Genomic DNA, 18,188 nt, shown 5'->3' with positions numbered 1-18,188 from the left:
AGGATTTGTTAGTCAAAATTTAGCTAGATGGAGGGAAGATATTACTCATCTATATCTAGTGTAGACTATTGAGCAACACCATCAAGCTAGATGGAGGGAAGATACTCATCACAGAAAGAGAATAAACTGTTTGCTTACAATTAATTTACATCTGATCTACCTAGTGTCCTGATTTAACAGTGAGAGCACCCTTCAATGCGTTCTGTGGCCTAGGCTGCTAGTGCTAACTAAACAAGTAACGCTATTCTCTACCCAACAAGAAAGCTAGCAAATGTCATCTGTACATTAGCAGGCGAGTCACCATCATTGACATTTCTTCTTTACAAGATGTGGTTTCAGATTTCTGGTAATCGATCATCTGCAGATAAAAAAAAACTACACGGTCATGATGCCATGATGATCCTCATGAAGATTGTTTTCTGGAGTTCTGTCCACATGTATATACTTGCACTTCACAACTGCAGGGGTGTCGCATGTCTAAGCACATGAGGAACCAGTGGGTGACCAGTGGTCGTCAATACATGTCAATGCCCCCATAAAACAATATGTTCCTGATGGCACACGAAACATTAGCCACCAAGGGACATCTCACCAAGCTGCCCTCATTTATGTCGTGTCGCCTTCGTTCTGTTTACTTCTCAAATCTGCAACAAGTTTGCATGTCTTCAAGAAAGCATCTAGCAGCTGCATGCAAGGCAACCATGTTAAATATTTGCGCATGTGATGTTCTGTATATTAAACTGGTCATTGCAAAATATATGGAATTTCCAACTTTAACATGGATAACTCCTAGCAAGAACGGCAACAAAATTCTTACATATCATCTTGGGTTGAGCACTCAGTCAATAATCAGGTGAAACAGAAGAGACAGACATTTAAGAAACATTAGCATTTTATATGGCATTGGCACATGGTACTTACACCAGGATGATGCTGCAACGTAGGAGAGTAGCGATCAAGAGTTAAATATATCTTTTGAAGAAGGCTTAAATGTGCATTTATCTTTTCGCCCAATATGACAACCTGAATCACAGAATAATATCAGAGATGTTGCCCAATGAAGTTATAATTATTATGCATCACATATTTTTTGCAATCAAACAGAAGTTTAATTCTATAACTACCTTGGCTTCAGCCTTTTGGAGCTCAGAACGTCTTGTTTCAAGCATTTGTTTATACCAGAGCCCTATTTTTGTCAGTACCACGGCTTGTCTGACCATGTGGCTGCAATGATCACTCAAATCCTCTGACCTGAATTGACCAATAAAATGAAAAACTTACATTGGATTCTTGTTTTGAAAAGGAAATAAAACTACCTGGGAAGAAAGTGTAAGGAAGATTAGCAGACCTGTTTTCAGTTCTTCCCACTGACAATTTTTTCTCAATCTCCACAAATTCTTTTGATAACTTCATAATAGATACTAAAATGCACTCCAGCTGCCTTTCATGCTCTTTCTTAGCGGTACTACTACTACGATCCACATTTTTCTTGTCAATTTCCTTGAGGGCACCTGATTCAATCTCTAAGCTTGAGTTCAGTTTCACAAGTTCGCCATACTGCAAATCGTGCCCATTTGATCTTCTTGGTGATGTGCGAGGCTCCACTTCAATATCACGCAGAAAAATTTCTGTACTCTCTTGCTTGATGACTTCAGGATTTTCTTGGTGATTCTGGATCAAACGCCCCTTTTCTAGTTCTGCTAACTTCTCCTTTAACCTGTGATTTTCTTCATTGTATAAACACAATGCCTTATCCTTTTCGGAGATTACAGATTCAAGTGAAGACATTTTTGCACTAAAATTCATTGCAGCACCATCCATGTTGTCCTTAGAATCATCAAGCAATTGTTTTGTAACAGCTTGGTACAGCCCATCTCTAACATCGCCTTCAATTCGGAGGTCCTCGTACTCTTCCCTAATTTTGTCAATTTGTCTCAGGAGCTCTTCTTCTGATGACAACTGAAGAGACAGTTCTGTACTGGCTTCAGACAGCTGCGATGATAATGCCTTAACATCCTTCATCTTATCTGCAAGCAATCCTCGTAGATGCTGATTTTCATAGTACAAAGCATCTATTCTGCTTGTCAGTCTGCATCTTTCACTGAGCTCATCATGAGTCATGCAGATCGCAGGTACCTTTATATTCTTGGAAATGATCTGGTCCATTCTTGAAATGATCTCCGGAATTTTCTTTCTCAGAGGTTCAAATTCCACGTCGTTCTTAAGAGAATGTGACCCCTTCTCCCGTTTTAACCTGAACAGTTCTTCTGTCTTCTCTTGCAATGCTGATTCGTGCATCCTTTTCAGTTTGCTGATCTCAGACTTAAAATAGCTTATCACTTCATCTCTAGACATACCATTGAGATGGCGAAAGTCAGATTTTTCTGAGATGACATCCTTTGCACCAAATGATTTTTGCTTCCTGAAACTCTTACTGTCCTCGGCACGCGGAGAACGATCGTCTTTTGTTTTCTTTCCAAAGAAAGTGTACTTCCACCTGTTGCTCCTACTGCCTGAACTTTCATGCTTGCTGTTAGAAATATGTGCTTCTGGTACTGAAGGCAGTAGCAGCTTACAAAGAGCACCAAGGTCTTCGCGCATCGCGGCAAATTGAGCTATGGCCTCCTTCCAGTTCCTGCTCATGGTGTTTGTGATGTTAATTTGCTCATACAGCCTCCTCTCTAGCTCCTCCTGCAGGCCACTGACACACTCCCCGATCGTGGCACCAAAGAGTTCCAGTTGAAGCTCATGCTCCCAATGGAGATCAGACGCCGACGCGTTGACCGATCCAAGCATCTCTCTCGCCTGTCGGAACACGGCACCCATGAGTAGCTTCAGGGCGTGGAACCTCTCATCTATCTCAATCAGCATGACATCAAGCGACATGCCCAGGTGCGCACCACCGATCACACGGCCGTTGTCCGGCAAGGCATAGTTCTCGAGGCCGGTGACACCCCCCTTGAGCTTGCCGAGCTGCGCATCGATCTCCACCCTCATCAGGTCGAGGCACTCGGCGGACCTGGCCTGCGCGTTCGCGTCGAAGAGGTACCGGTTGGAGCGCGACGCCGCCGCTCGGTCGGGCCATTCGGACGAGTAGTTGTCGGGGCTGGAGCTGGACTGGATGGACAGCAGCCTGGGCGTCAATGCCGGCGAGTCCTCGGATGTCACTGAGCCGCTACTGAATCTCGTCGAGCAGGGCCCTGTGGTGTCGAGGAAGGAGTAGGCGCCGTTGTCGGCGTGGGGTTGAAGCAGCATGACGCCGGATGGACTGGATGATCTTCTGAGCAGCGGGTTCGTTCTCTCGCTCAGGAACTGCAGCAAGTATGTTTTCAGAATTCAGAGTTCAACTCAGTTGAACATCTGATGGCAAACGTTGAAGCACAGAACAGAGTGGAAACTTGATCAGAGTGATTGGCATAGGTGTTGACTTCAGTGCTGGAGATTCCATGGAACAAATATGCACATGCACAATCACAAGCCGGCGCAAGTCATCGGACCAGCGCAGGTATGAAAAATCTGATCGAAATGAAACGATGGGCTCGAAGATCAAAACAAGATGGCATGCTTAAAAATCCACTGGAAATGAAACCCAAAAACAGATGTGCGCCGTTCCTGTCCGTTTGTTAACGGCCGGAACTTTTTGATGGATCAAACAGGTACGACGGTTCTGATGAAACGCCGTTCTAGTGAACACCTGGATTGGCGGTTGTTTGACAAATGTTTCAGAAAACAGCAGATGATTCTTGATTAAATCTTCGAATTGAACAGCCAATTCGAACCAAACAACACTTACCACCAACAGCGGACCATCATGTTCCAACGCATACCAACAAAGGACTGAACAATCGAGTCAGGATTAACAGGCAGGAAGGAACACGCGGTAACGAGGATTGCGCGTGCGTGGTGGAAGAGAAGAGAGGCCGGATCGCTTACCGGCCGGGGCGCCTCCATGGCTGCTCCGTCCCCGCTCGCCGCCAGCACACCTCTTGGCGTCTCCACTGCAGCCACGGCAACAGGTCGGCAGGTAGTAACCGCCAACGAGTCGCGAGAGACAAGGCTGCAGAGGATAAGAGGAGGAGGAGGAGGCACGAGTGGGAGACCGGGGCGGCGACAGCGACGGCGACGGGGACTGAAAGGAAAAGAGCGAAGCGGGACCCGAAGCAGTAATGCGCGCGACAGGGACGCGCCAGGGGGTGTACCCCGCGTGCGATCAGCAGCGGGACAGCGGCCGAGAGGGACGAGGCGGGCAGGGAGGGAGCAGTTGGGGAGGCGGCGAGCGGGCGGCGGGCGTGGCGGCAGCGGAGAGGGCCGCGGCCGCTGGCTCCGGCGTGGAGTCGAGAGCGGCCAGAGGCAGCGAGACAGCGCGCGCCGTTACTGACGTCGGCGGCGCGGGGCCCCGGCAAGGCAGGCTGGGGTCGTACGCCGTCAGGGCCGTGGCAGCAGCGGCAGGCCCGTGCGCGTCGGGGACCGTTGGATCGAGGGGCTCACAGGTTAGGCGGGGGAGATGGTGACCGGCACCGGAGCCCGTTACGGGTTGGAGAGGTGATCATCTCATACGGCGTCTGCGTGACATGGCTTTTGGTTTTTGTGCTGGAACTTCAGATGCAATGCAATGGGACATTATCGATGTTGCTATTTTAGTAGGAGGTGATGGAGTTAGGTGAAGATGTGGGTAACTGATTCCAGACGAGAACAAGCAATAAAAAATGAAAATTAAAAGGAATGTGAGTGATCTGTATAGATCGCCGCTCGTCGGTTGACACTTGGACAATCCAAAAGTGGCTAGTGAATGGGCATAAGGGGCAAGCATTTTGAGACAACAGCAATGCAAGTTTTTTTTCCCATAATTGACGCAGTATTATTTTTTAGAAAAAAGGGGGTGGGGGGAGAAAAGAGGAGCAGCAGTGCAAGCGCTTTTTTTTTTATTCGCCAATGCAAGCGCTTTGATGCAAGTGACTGTATGTAGATCAGACGTCGTCAGGGAGAAACGTTGGCTGCTCAAACAGCCATGCTTTAAACATTTCAAGTCATCAGGATTCATATGCATACGACCTCGACAGAGACACTTCTGAAATGGAAATGTAGAAAAGCACTGCCCTGCGAGTCTGAACGGCTGGAGGTTACACGCTCCACGCATCACGTGACAGTGGAAGCTTATGGGTTGCTTGCGCGATCTTATGGTTCTCACCAAGAAAACTTTTATTACAGTTTTACACCGCCACAACAATCATTCGTCATTCAATTCCAATCATGTATTTGTGCCTCCTCTTGGCATTGACTCGCAGCAAAACAATCATAACACCTGCAAGTTATCAGACCCTAGTAAACCTCCACGTGCCATTGCTTGTTCTTCTTGAGCTGCGACAGCTTCTGCTCCCAGCTCTCCCCTCTCTGCTCCGCCACCTTCTTGAGGGTGTCCTGAATCCCAGGCATCATCCCCTTCAGACCGCAGAAGTAGATGTGCGCACCACCGTCCAGAAGCTTGAAAATCTCATCGCTGTACTCCTCGATCTTGTCCTGGACGTACATCTTGCCACCGCTCCTGTTCTTCTGCTCCCTGCTGAGGGCTTTGTCGTACCTACAGGTTTCAGCATGACTTGGTTATATTATACAAATATGCTGGACATAGGTACTGCAGTGATGCTGCACCCTCAGATTGCAATAATGTTGTATGATGATGCAAACTGACAAGCGCCTAAGTAAAAAAACAAGCACAGTTGCGGGCAAGGATAGCATCAGTATATGAAAAATGAGGTGTTAAGATGGATGAGGTTATTCTAACCTGAAATTGTCTGGATACTGCTTAAGATAGTTTGTGAACTCGTCGTCGTATAGAAGGCTATCTGTATTAGCAACACCAAGGAAAAGCCATGCCAGGCCACCAAATCTGTAGTTCAGGACATCTTCCATGAACATGCGGCGCAGGTACCCACGGAAAGGGGCAACACCGGTACCAGTGGCAATCATGATATGGGTTGCGTTTGGATCCTCCTCAGGTAGAAGCATTATTTTGCCAGAGGGACCTGAACTCATGATGAAATCATATGAGATGCTTTGATTGAGGCTAAAACATCCACTGTCTTCCAGAAACTAATATGAAAGGACAACTATATACATACTAGAAAGAAAAATAAAATGTGTATACAAGTAGTGGCATATCTGAGAGTTACTTAGTAAAGAAAGCATTTTTTCTGAAAGGAGAAAAGATGTTCCAGTTGTTGCATGCTATATGGGTAATCAGAATCAGAAGTCTTTAAAAGATAACATGCAAGTCTAACTAAAGATGGGACAAAACAAGACAGAGATATAGCAGGGTCATTGCTTCTTGGTTGCTTTTACATGTCAACGTTTTCTGTGGGCTAGTGTTTCAATTTTCAAAGGCACGTTTTGCACATGGTTGTATCATATGTTGCAAAGTGCAAACCTGTGACACCGAAAACGACCTCATATTTCTTAATGCTTTGGAAGCAGTGTTTTTTCCTGCTATGTCTAGTGAAATGTGTATATTAATACCTTATAAAGAATCTAAGAACTGAGAAATGGATGATCTACCAAGTGAATTACAGGGAGTACGTAACTAAAAGAACTATCATTGTGGTTAGGAGGCTTTCATAGAACACTGTAAACACACAGGGCTTTTACATCCATCAGGAAGTTACCTGTTAACTGAATCTTGTCCCCTGGTTTTGCATTGCATAGGAAGTTACTGCAGACGCCATTCTTTGAGGGGTCTTCCTTGCCAGTTTCAGGATCATAATAAACTGCACGGCGGACACACAAGCTTCCGGTTCGTCCATCAAAGTTATCTCCATACCTAGTCGATGCAATTGAATAAAGCCGGACATTATGCGGGGCTCCAGGCTTTTTCGGGTTCTCTCCCTGACAGATAAAAATGCAATCAAGGTTCAGAGAGTTGTGAATGTGAAGAGAAAATATGATGTAAAACAGATGAATAAAGAATTGGTACTTTATGATTAATCGAAAGCAATTTTGCTGCATGCTAAGTGATTCACAACCATATTTTTTTTCTAGCCTAGTCATGCAGTATATTGAATGGCAGACTGAAAATAATCTCTACAGATTCAAAACAAACATCAGTATGCCTGTCTTTGTGTACATAGTATATTTTACACCATCCACAAGTAAGTTTGATTGTTCGTTATCTGATAATACAAGGGAAACCAAGTATGAAGAAAACTAATGCATGTGTTTTCAGACAAAGGAAACGATTGAGAGGAGGATAAACTTACAGGAGGAATCACACCGAAACTCTGGCCCTCCCAGTAAGGCACATTGCCACCATGGTCAATGACGATATGGCAAGTCTCCCCCGGAGCCTTGGGACCTACAAGCCTCTCCACCGAGACAATGGTGGCCGTGTAGGGCTCCTTCGGCTTGTATGTGTTGAGGGGCGGCTCCTTAGCGCTCTCCAAATCGAGCGGCGTGACAGAGACCTTGCTCTTGCTCGCCTGCTGGACCGACATGCAGAGCACCTTGTTCGCGTGCTTGGGCCGCACTGCCTTGCTCTCCCACGCCAATGTGCCACCGACCCATGATTTGTTGCTGAAGCTAACACTGTTGTTACCCTAGAGCATAATAAAAATGCCAAATTTAGCACACCATTATCAGCTCATCGCCATGTGAGGACGTCATGACTTCAGGGTAAACAGTATAAATGGCGTAGGAGATCGCTACCGAGTTCAGGAGCAAGTGCCCTGAATCACTGAAGATCCGCGTGGATATGCATGATTGCTGATAAGCAATGAACAGGTCTGCGCATAAAAACAGCAACTAGCGGAGATCTTGCAGCACTACCCGACATTGTTGTTGAACTGCTCCCTTTTGGAATCAATCTACCTATTTTAGTCATCTAACCAACCCAGAGCCCACCGAATCGCGAGGGTTCCCCCAAAAGCGCCGCACAGGAGCGAATTTCAGCACAGACGGGCACTGAGGCACGCACCTTGATCCCTGAGCTCCCGACGCCGCGATCCGAGCCGAAGACCGGCGCCGAGACGGCCACCTGCAGGTCACCAGAGAGAGCGGCTCAATCACTCGGCGCCGCGCGGGAAACCGGGGACGGGATCGCAAGGATGGGATGGGGCTCACGTACCTTGGACGCAGTAGCGGCGGCCATGATCGATCGTGAGGTAGGGACGCCGGGTGTCTTGATCTGAGGACGGGGAGGAGGGGAGGGAGGCGGGTTTATAGAGGGGAAGGGGGAAGCACAAGTGAGCTCTTGAGGTGACGGAAGGGGCGACTTGTCTTGCTTGCCCTGCTGCTGCTAATCGCGATTAGCCCATTTGCTCTCTGCTCCTTGGGGAGGGCTGCCGGGTTGATTAGCGGCTAATAATTCTCAATCAGCCGCTAAAATTTATTTTATTGAATCCAGTTAGCTGCCTAAACTTGTGTGCTCTTGATGGGGATGGTATCACTAATCTAACCTTGATTTGATCAGCCAGCCGTACGCAGGCGCTGAGAGTTGCCCCGGCTTTGTGATTGGCCGCTGGAGTCGGCTAAGCGGCTGCTCGCGTGCTCCCGTTAGCCGCTGAAATGGCCCTTGTGGGGGTGTCAAGGGACGGGGGCACCATGGCTCTGGCTCGGATCACACGGGTCAAAAGACGCTCGCCACCTAGCCCAGATACATGCATGACCAGCAGTGTACATGCAGAGTCCGTTTGGATATCTCGGAGGTTTTGGTATTGAATTACCAAATTAGGTTGGTATTGGAAATAAATTTTAATACCAAAATAATTATTTAGATGTACATAGAACGAAGTCCAGCCTACCGTCCTTCTATCTCATCCTCTCCTCTAGCTCACGGCCATCTCACCTTCTTCGTCTTCGCGGAGGTAAAGCTCGGGGCCATGCAAAGGAGCGCAACGAGCAGCACGCGACTCTGCGGCGGACGAGCCTAGGGGAGCGGCGCGCGTCAGATCCGGAGGTACGGAACTATGTCCATAATATATTTAAATAGATTTAAGAGATAAAGTCCGTTTTATCTTTTATTTATTTTATTTATCTTTTATTTATTCCGTATGAGTAGCAGATAAAGCTAGTCGGTACAGAAGGAATCTACTCGAGTTGCATTCGGTTACGATTCCTTATCTAGTATTGGACTAGGATTTTTGTAACCCTGATCTCCCGGATATAAAGGATATAAAGGGGGCAGGGATCCATTCAAAACAGATCATTAAGATCATTTTACATCCAAGGGAATACAAACCACCATACAGGACGTAGGGTATTACGTACCTCGCGGTCCGAACCTGTCTAAATTTTGTGTTCCTTGCACCTTCGAGTTTCTGATTTCGGCGTCTCCTCACCTAAACTTACCACCTTGGGTATACCCTTCGGGGGGCAGGTGGTGAAATACCGACAGCGCGTGACTCAGCGGTGGAGGAGCGCAGGGGAGCGGCGCGCGACTAGGCGGCGGAGGGGTGGGGAGGCGGAGAGGCACAGGGGAGCGGCGCAGGGCTGCACGGTGGAGGGGCGGTGCAAAGTGGCGTGCGGCATGCTGGCGGAGGCGCGAGGCGGCGCAGACATGGCGATGGAGAGGCGCGACACGTCGGCGGAGGGGCGTGGAGAAGATGAAGGTAGAGAAGACGATTCAATCCAATACGGAGGAGGAATTGTCTGAATCGTGGGAGGCAATGCGGTAGTGTGCCCAGTACCGTCTGGTATTGAGAGAGGTTTCCAATGCCAATTTTTAAAGCATCCAAACAGCAGGTATTCAGTATTAGGTGCATCCAATGCCAATTCCGAATTCTAGATTTCGATATCGAAAGCTACCTAAAAGAAAAGTCTTAGAGTTCGTACTAAAAATTTGGTGTACTTTTGGCGTCTCCATAGGGGCCCGTGAGCTGATAATATTATATCTTATTAGTATTATGTTATTTTTGAGACAGTTGCTAGTGTGTATTAATCTAAATGAAATTCATAATTTTTATGCTACAAAATCGTCAACTATAGAGATATTTAGGGTATGTTAGGTAATTAAATTAGCAAGGAAAATGAGATTAGATAGATTGAACTTTTTTTTTATCAGTTACTCCGATGATACTTATTTCTACCTATGTTCTTTTAGTGTATCTAGGCCACGAGTGAGCAGGTATTGTATCTGGCTGTGTATTTTTCGACCCGATAATGCCTAATTTCTTCTGCTATCCAGACAAAGGAGTCGCAAACTTAGCTGGGGGATCCGCGCGAACCAGTAAGCTGCGCGAGATCAAAGCGTTGAAGACTCCAGCGGATCAAGGCGGAGGCGCAGTTGTGTGCAGCGGAGCGGCCTGCGCGGGCGCCCCACGGCCGGCGATGGCGGCGGCCTGATCTGGGCGCCGGGGGCTCAGCAACGGCTGTACCGCAGGCGGAGGCGGCCAAGAGCGCGGCATTGCAGCAGGCTGCAGGTTAGTGGCGGAAGCGAGCGGCCAGGCGGGCGCGCAAGAAAGGGACATCGACGCGCAAGGCAGCGAGGGCGGATGCCGTGTCTGCGAGCTACGGCTGCGTGGCCGCACAGTGCACGAATGTTTTGGCCTGGTGCTAGCTGGTATTCTTCTAAACTGCACATGGTCCAATATGCATTGCAATTTTGGTGGAAGGCTTAACTGCACTTTATGTAGTACCATTTAGACAAATTCACTGCTACGTAGTGATTTCGGTTAATACATGCTTAGAGATAACAGGAATGAGCGTTCCATGTCACTCTGCAAAAGATGTAGTAGAGATTCGGTAACCAGTAGTATCGTTTCTTAGTACGAATCTAAGTTGGCCCAAAATCTAGTAAGGTCGAAAGCTTCACAAAAGTGTAGACCACCAAAAGTCCATTAACAGTTAGTCGCGTCTCATTCTTCAATCGCAGGTACCTGTACAAAAATTTTGAAATATGATTGCTAGCACTAAATGTTTGTTAAGGGTAGAAATTATGGTGACTACTATATGCAAAGCGACATAACAATCTGTAGTATAGATATAGTAAAGTAATAAAAAATGGAGTAAGAAACAAAGTACTTAATGTTTAGCTTTCTTGCCTTGTTTAGTAGCTTTGTCGTCTTCATCACTGTCCTTGTCGTTGTCGCCAGGGGCTTTCCTTTTGTTTTTTACTGTCTTGATCACTGTATATAAAAAGCATTTTATAAAAGATAGTTGTGGATTAGTTGTGTTAAGATATACTGTTAAAAAAGGAGACAATATATGTACAATACATACTCATTAGTTTCTATTTCCATTGGTGTATCTGCCCATTGATACGAAATACATAAGGACCATCTCCTTGATTTATTGATTTGTCTATATTTGCACCCATAGATGTGAAAGCAAAGAGACTATTATATTATCTTATTTTTTGAAGGAAATGTTTTGACTGAGCATCACAATTATAGTTCAATAGTTTTGCAAGATATTATGGAGGACCTTTAAATGGAGGAATTCGAATTTTACCTCCTTTACAACATAAATTGTAAGTAATACTTCCATGTTTAGACTTAATTCTTTCCTGATACCAAAATACCACACCACAATATTGACATTCATGGTTTGCTTTTCCGTAATATGATCGTTCAGGGTATGATTCTTTCAAGTATTGCATATGCTCTGGGGAGAAATATATATCGATGTTTGGAATCGATAAATATGATGTCTTCTTTTGTATATTTAGACTACGTCTTTTACTTCGATTAATTATACCTTCTTCAGTTGTTGTGTTGCGGTCAATTTCAATTATTTTTCGCTTTTTAGTTCTTGCCATTCTTTTTTTTATATAGTCAAGTTGCTATTTTTTTTTGCTAATTATAGCTGAATTTGTTTAACTGGAAGAAAAAAATATTATGAGAAAAGAACAACATATCAATGAGGAGAGATAATTGTTACCTTTTGTCTTTTGACTGCCAGGGTGGACCTTTTCTTCAAAGTTACATCAACAGTTAGTTCCTGCAATTTCCATGAATCTTGTATTAGGTAATTGTGATAAAAAAAGGAATGGTAATTGTTACATAATCTCTTCATTTTAGAGATGAGATACATATAAGGATAAGGTATTGGATTAGAATGGTCTGCTTGATTTTTTAATTTGTACATTGTTGGGAATATGACTCTGTTGAGGTTTACTACTAATGAAGCAAAGTTAACATCACTATATTTTCTAGCATTGTGCACCACTGGACATCAAGATGCCACTGCAACTCAATGGCTGATCTCTGGTGGTGGAAGACCAGGCTAGAAAGAGATGGTAGCAGCAAAAAGATGTGCGTTGGAGATCATAAGTGATCGTGCAAAGAAGCTGAAGCTGCAGGAGGAGGAAGATGTGGCAGAGAGGAGGCAGCACTGGACGTCAGTGGCCTTGCAATTCAATGACTGATCTCTGTTGGTGGAAAACCATGCTGGAAAGAGATGGCAACAACATAGAGTATTGCGCTGGATAGCATATAACCTGAGGTTGCAACGGGAAAGGAAGATGTGGTAAAGAGGAAGTAACAAGGAGAGAAGTTGGCAGCCAGGAAGCAGTGTTGGGAGAGCAAGTGAATGTGGTGGTGACAGCATGCAGAATGGTGTAGAAAAAAGAAAATGAACATCTATATCTACAATAGCAGTTGGTGGATTACCTATGCATACAACAGAGGAGAGATGTTATGAGCAGACCATGCGTCTTTTGTTCTTGGGAGAGGGAGCGTCGTTTTGGAGCATCTCTTTACCTTCATTTATCCTTTTATGAATATGACGTGATGAAGTCTTTGTGATGAAGTTTTTTTTCTTTATGTATCTAACCTCCTGTTACGGCCAGACCATTCCAGATAGGCGTAGTCCATTTTTGGGCATTTTTTTTCACTTTTAATACTTCTCTGACATCTTTGGTTGTCCTCTGCTGAAATATTCCAGATTTTTTCGTTGCTGGTCCGCAGCTATCTGCTCTCTATTTTTCTTTTTTCTTCTCGAGCATTCTAGATTCTTTTTTCTCTGGTAGTGCGCAGGTATTTCCTACCATAGGATTTGACGTCTATATAGGCTGATTTCTTTCTGTCTGGTGGACCATTCTAGAATTTTTTTTCCCTTTGCTAGGATCTGACGTCTAATAGACAATTGGCTACTGATCTAACGGCTGATAGAAAACAGCTGTCGTGGATCAGTGAGGAGCGCTGGAATGCACCGGCTCTAAGGTTTAAAAAGAACGTCTAATAGACAACTGGCTAGATCTAACGGCTGATAGAAAACAGCTGTCGTGGATCAGTGAGGAGCGCCGGAATGCACCGGCTCTAAAGTTTAAAAAGATTTGCTTCTTGGTAGAACAGTAGGAGGAGCAAGAATGTGCTCAAGCAGATTGCTATTTACCTGCAATAAGCACAAGCTAGAAGCATGACCTCTAGATAAAAAAAACAGCTGTTGCAGAAAACCTGTGGCCTCTCCAGGACCTCAAGCAGTATTATTGCGGATTTCCAATGACCTATATATATGATTGGAGTTCTCGCCAGAACATGCTAACACTTGCATGAGAGGGAGTCTCAGCCTCATGTTTGACCCTTCTCCATCTTTGAGATCCTAATCTGAAGCTGATAGATAGTTATCTGCTTTTTTTACAACGCTAAACAATAGTTAATCTCTAAAACTACCGAAGTACTGTTTTTTCTCCAAAAGGCCAAACTACAACACCTTCCCCTAGGGCTACTACTACCTACAAGGCATGCCCTTGGCAGATGATGAGTTGACGCATCCAGCTTCATTCACCTCCCCATGATGCGATTCAGGTCAGCGTGAGGGCCGTGAGAGCCGCCGCGTCCACTGCTTGCCATGGCGATGTTATGCAGCATCTGGTGGAGCCATAGCCTGGTTGTCTGATCTTTCTGAGTCTGCAGCAAGATTTCAGAGTCAGTGAACAGTTGGAATATGCAGCATAGGTTACGGTGTAAAGCTTCTTCGGTGAAGCGCAAATGACTTGTGCAGAAATCACCTCAAGGAGGTCGTTGAATGTCCCGTCTGTCAGCACGGTGGGGAGGCAAGTGCGTAGCGCATCACGGGCGCTGCATGAGCATAGAAAGGTTTAGGGACGGCATAAGAACAATGTTACAGAATCGAAATTTGCACATAATACAAGCATAAACCTTGGGTTGTCTGTCAGCCTTAGGTAGCAGCGGATTATGTGCTTCAGCAACCTTGGGGAAGGCTGTTCGACAAGTGCATCAAGCATCTGAGCTAGCACATTGGACACAGCAAGGAAACATTCACGAGTAGTACATACGTACATAAGTCCTGTGTCATCGAGCATAATCTTTTGAACAATAAAAGTGGCCACCTGCATGTATAACTTGACTGAGTTAACAAAACTGAAGCAATATATCCATATCCCAAAGATAGGATTAATTAAATTCCTGGCAGGGTAACTGTATGGGTAATTATTAATTATCATTCAAGAGATGATTTCCCCCCCTGAAAATGCACAGCAGCGTGAGCTCCCACAAGGCAATCTATATAGTAGAAAGTCTTGTGTCGAAGAATAAAATCAAGTCTTGCATTCGAAGCAAACAAAAATGAGGGTACACAAGTATCACATTATGAAAGTAATTTGTCTGCTAAAATAATAAAATAGGTTGCAACATGATCCTAGTCACTAAAGATATGAAATAGATTGATCTCTCAAAGAGTTAACTAGCGTGTTCGAGAAAAAAAAGAGTTAACTAGAGAAACAGGTGCTAAGAGTTTTATTTATTTTATTTCAGACAGAATAGTAAAACAAAGGAGCATGACAATTGTGTAGTCCACAGGGAAGCAAACCTAGAAGATTATTATGTTTTGAGTAACGGTTAAGCTAGATAGGCAAATATCGTTTTCAAAATGTCACTGCCCATATCCATAGTATGCAGATACAGATAGGTAAATATCATTTTCGAGATCTCACTGCCCATATCCATAGTACGCAGATACAGAGGAATTGTTGAGTACTCAGCAGATACTGTTTTGAGTAATGGTTAAGCTAGATAGGATACCGTTTTCGAAATCTCACTGCCCATATCCATTGTAAGCAGACACAGAGGAATTATTTGACTACTCAGCAGATACGCAATGACTTCATGATCATCAACCTGCATACATTGCCCAAAAAAAAGGCTGAGTTCTTCTTTCCCCAAATTATATTTGGCAAAAAGCAAAATGAGTGGACTTACACTTTTACAGTGGTATTCAGCTCTTCAAGCATTTAAGGTTTATATAGAGATCTATAGGACTTAAGATCCCAAGCAGATCATTTAATCAGAAAGATTGGAATATGTAACCAAAAATCCAAATTGATCACTTTCCCACCATCTTCCCTTCCCTCCCCTCTAAAGTCCAAACAAAAATTCATAGCCATTCTTAGTTTTCTTAAATTTCTTACCTTCACAAGAGCACCAATCACACCCAAGCTGGTAAGCCTCAAGAACTCATATTCTTTTGCTTTGTAGGCAGTGCTCAAGAAAGGGTAAAGGTACAGTGGAATCTGTGCTGCAAGATGAGACTGTTAATGACAAGGACAGAAGCCAGATCGAAAATTTATACCAGTACAGAGGCAAATTTTTACAGGCAAAACTACTAGATGCGATAAACACTATCTGCTATTTAGAATCTTTAGCATATGTTCTAAACAAGAGAAAGTTTGGAATAATAGGGACAGATTCTTTGAAGATACACAATCATAAGGATATTCATGCTTTGTAATAAACATGAAACACAGTAGCAGTCATTACCATTTATGAATGGCATCTTAGTGTCAGGGTGCGAAGCGACACACTGCAATGAAACAAGTAATAGAAAAAGGAAGCTCAGGGAACAGAGTGGTGTACACTGTACGAAACCAACTTGAGGAGCATGAACTGATAAAACAATACTTTAAAACAACTCCACACATTGCACTATACTATGAAATTGGAAGATTATTCAATTTATCATGGCTAAGGTAATGTATTCATGAGTCATGACAAACTGAATTACTGACAGATTTTTAATCTTCATCAATTTGAACTGATATATAACACTTTAAAGCATCCCCAGTGCCATTAGTAGTTTCTTGCTTTCTCATGTAAAAGCATACCTGAAGGAGTGCCAGTGCATTGCAGACATGGTTTGATTGGGCTTGCGTTAATGTTGCGCGTGCAACAGATCCGTAAATTGACACAATTTCCTGCACATGTTTCAATTAGCTATATAAATTGAATCATAAAGATCCATGAAAGACCCAATTGATTTCTTATCAAAATGATATGATATACATTAACAACATTACTAATGTAAACAGCATTCACTATAAAGGTTCATAGGTACTATGATGCCACAAGTTCCCATGGGCTAAATTCAGATGCTGCAATTATTTAACCCACCAGGAGTAGTGCAGACATCGTGCCAAAAGAGTGCCATAGAAGTGGAGCAATATCTTGTTGAAATTTTTCTCGATTCTGAAAGAAATAACAAGGATCGTCATTTTAAATGGAAACTTCAGCCGCAACTTCCAAGATCAATATTGAGGGATGCATGCTCAAATGTTTGAAAGACAGTTTAATTAAACTTGCCACGTGACGCATGAGGTATCACAATGTAATTTTGGTGGAACAAATAATCATCTACCGAAAAGGAAAGCTTGAGGAATTTATTCTCCCTAGAGCTAGTAGCATCACAAACATTAGATCATAACAAGCCTCGATATACATGCAAACTGAACACCAAGGCAGAGCACATCATTGAACAATTGTATTAGACCATCTTGAATTTTGTACGAAAGGATGCTAAACGGTGCCAGAGTACTATGATGAAAATAGGGAGGCTTAGATCTATGGTAAAAGAAGTGCTGATTTATGAGCTGCTTTTTCCCCTCTCATCTAAAATAGAGTGTCAAATTCTCACCCACTACTCAAATATCCGAACCAAATCTTCAGGGCCTGCATGATTCATTTTGCAGAGCAGCGAATGGCTCCTGTCTGGCTATCACCAGTTTATTCGAGCCAAACCCCACAGAAAACTGCAGTGCTGTCTATATTATAGCGCACGTAGACCTGAAACAAATTAAGCTACCCAGTGCAGGTCAACTATGTGTTTATTATGTACACTGAAAACAGTGGATCATTTTTTACCGCACACGCCCAATTACAATAATAGCTGGATCATATTCTAAAAGGCTTACACAGAAGACCAGATACTAAACGAAAAACACAAGAACTAGCATACACCAAAAACCAATTGCTTTCTTCACAAAACTAAAGCATAAGGACTAAAACAAAACCTCGCAATTCTCGTTGTTTTCCGCATATGAACAAGCATCACTGTCCACCGCTGGCGCGTCTGCCGAGATCGAGTAACACAGAGCCAGCCAAAAGTAATATTTTACACTAGACTGGCAATCTATCAACAATAGAGATGCATGCAACCTACGGTAGACCATCGCGCCCCAAGCAGGCTTTACTCTACGCGCAGCGTTACACCACCACGACGGTCGCGACCTCCAAAACCACCACACGGCACCGGCGATCAGAGAGAGAGCTAAAAAGGGGAGGATTTTTTTCCTTTTTGCCCCCGCAGCGCGGCGACGGAGAGAAGGCGAGGAGCCATTCACCTGGGAGAGCAACTTGAGGGTTTCCTCGCGGAGCTCCGGTATGCAGAGATCGAGCAGGAGCTGCTCCGCGGTCGCCATGCTCTCATCCTTCTCCGGCGGCGCGGGAGCCGAGGGCGCCACGGAGGACGGGCCGCCGGAGTGGAGCGGCGGCGGATTCGCCATTGCGACGGATGTGGCGGCGGGTTCGCGCCGGGAATCGGGGAGGGATTGGTAATTTTGTTGGCGATGGCCGAGCCGGAGAGATTATCGGGAGCGCCGTACGCGACCGGGGGGCTGCGCTGCGAGGAAGGAGGAGACGCTTCCGGCAAATTTATTTCGGTCCCGAAGCTGGCCCATCTTTTCGGCCCACGGAAGCAGCAGGGAGCCCTTCCTGAAGGTCTAAACATTCTCCAAAGGATACACAAGGAAAAGGCGCAATCCAATTTTTCATGAATGGAATATGACAAGGCGCTGGAAACATACCAACCCGGCGTACTGCATGATCCGAAAAACCAGGAATTGTGTCCCCTTTCTTTTCTTTTCTTTTTTCTGGAATGCCTGTGAAAGTGGGAAAGAGTGTTCCATCAATCGCATTCGATAGCGTGCCTTGCTGGGCTGCCGCAAGCATTCACTCGACGTGCACCGTAGC

At 44.8% G+C, this 18,188-nt stretch overlaps 3 protein-coding genes across 7 annotated transcripts; all 3 read right to left on the bottom strand.

Moving 5' to 3' along the window:
- Positions 1 to 108: 108 nt before the first annotated feature.
- Positions 109 to 4,066, bottom strand: LOC112875500 (WPP domain-associated protein-like). 3 transcript variants are annotated; one of them, XM_025939376.1, is made up of 6 exons: positions 3,934 to 4,030; positions 3,794 to 3,837; positions 1,349 to 3,312; positions 1,125 to 1,251; positions 922 to 1,023; positions 109 to 684 (listed from the first exon to the last, which is right to left on the bottom strand). In XM_025939376.1, the coding sequence occupies exons 3-6, from the start codon at positions 3,253 to 3,255 to the stop codon at positions 607 to 609; spliced, it is 2,214 nt and encodes a 737-aa protein (XP_025795161.1). In that variant the 5' UTR covers positions 3,256 to 3,312; positions 3,794 to 3,837; positions 3,934 to 4,030; the 3' UTR covers positions 109 to 606. The 3 variants fall into 3 exon arrangements, with proteins under 3 accessions (XP_025795161.1, XP_025795159.1, XP_025795160.1); XM_025939374.1 differs by lacking the exon at positions 3,794 to 3,837 and having other exon boundaries at positions 3,934 to 4,066; XM_025939375.1 differs by lacking the exon at positions 3,934 to 4,030 and having other exon boundaries at positions 1,349 to 3,694; positions 3,794 to 3,823.
- A 993-nt stretch (positions 4,067 to 5,059) lies between these two features.
- Positions 5,060 to 8,317, bottom strand: LOC112878117 (ferredoxin--NADP reductase, root isozyme, chloroplastic). The gene is made up of 6 exons (XM_025942521.1): positions 8,114 to 8,317; positions 7,964 to 8,023; positions 7,251 to 7,586; positions 6,660 to 6,879; positions 5,783 to 6,023; positions 5,060 to 5,578 (listed from the first exon to the last, which is right to left on the bottom strand). The coding sequence occupies exons 1-6, from the start codon at positions 8,135 to 8,137 to the stop codon at positions 5,320 to 5,322; spliced, it is 1,140 nt and encodes a 379-aa protein (XP_025798306.1). The 5' UTR covers positions 8,138 to 8,317; the 3' UTR covers positions 5,060 to 5,319.
- Positions 8,318 to 13,371: 5,054 nt separating this feature from the next.
- On the bottom strand, positions 13,372 to 17,866 carry LOC112874436 (CCR4-NOT transcription complex subunit 9-like). Of its 3 annotated transcripts, XM_025937752.1 has the most exons (10): positions 17,561 to 17,866; positions 16,335 to 16,409; positions 16,049 to 16,138; positions 15,705 to 15,747; positions 15,356 to 15,462; positions 14,970 to 15,065; positions 14,225 to 14,278; positions 14,088 to 14,149; positions 13,937 to 14,006; positions 13,372 to 13,835 (listed from the first exon to the last, which is right to left on the bottom strand). In XM_025937752.1, the coding sequence occupies exons 1-10, from the start codon at positions 17,720 to 17,722 to the stop codon at positions 13,710 to 13,712; spliced, it is 885 nt and encodes a 294-aa protein (XP_025793537.1). In that variant the 5' UTR covers positions 17,723 to 17,866; the 3' UTR covers positions 13,372 to 13,709. The 3 variants fall into 3 exon arrangements, with proteins under 3 accessions (XP_025793537.1, XP_025793535.1, XP_025793536.1); XM_025937750.1 differs by having other exon boundaries at positions 14,088 to 14,278; positions 17,561 to 17,857; XM_025937751.1 differs by lacking the exon at positions 16,335 to 16,409 and having other exon boundaries at positions 14,088 to 14,278; positions 17,561 to 17,859.
- Positions 17,867 to 18,188: the final 322 nt, after the last annotated feature.

This window comes from Panicum hallii, chromosome 9, assembly GCF_002211085.1.
Source record: "Panicum hallii strain FIL2 chromosome 9, PHallii_v3.1, whole genome shotgun sequence".
Taxonomy (NCBI): Eukaryota; Viridiplantae; Streptophyta; class Magnoliopsida; order Poales; family Poaceae; genus Panicum; species Panicum hallii.
This window is presented reverse-complemented; position numbering and strand designations above follow the sequence as displayed.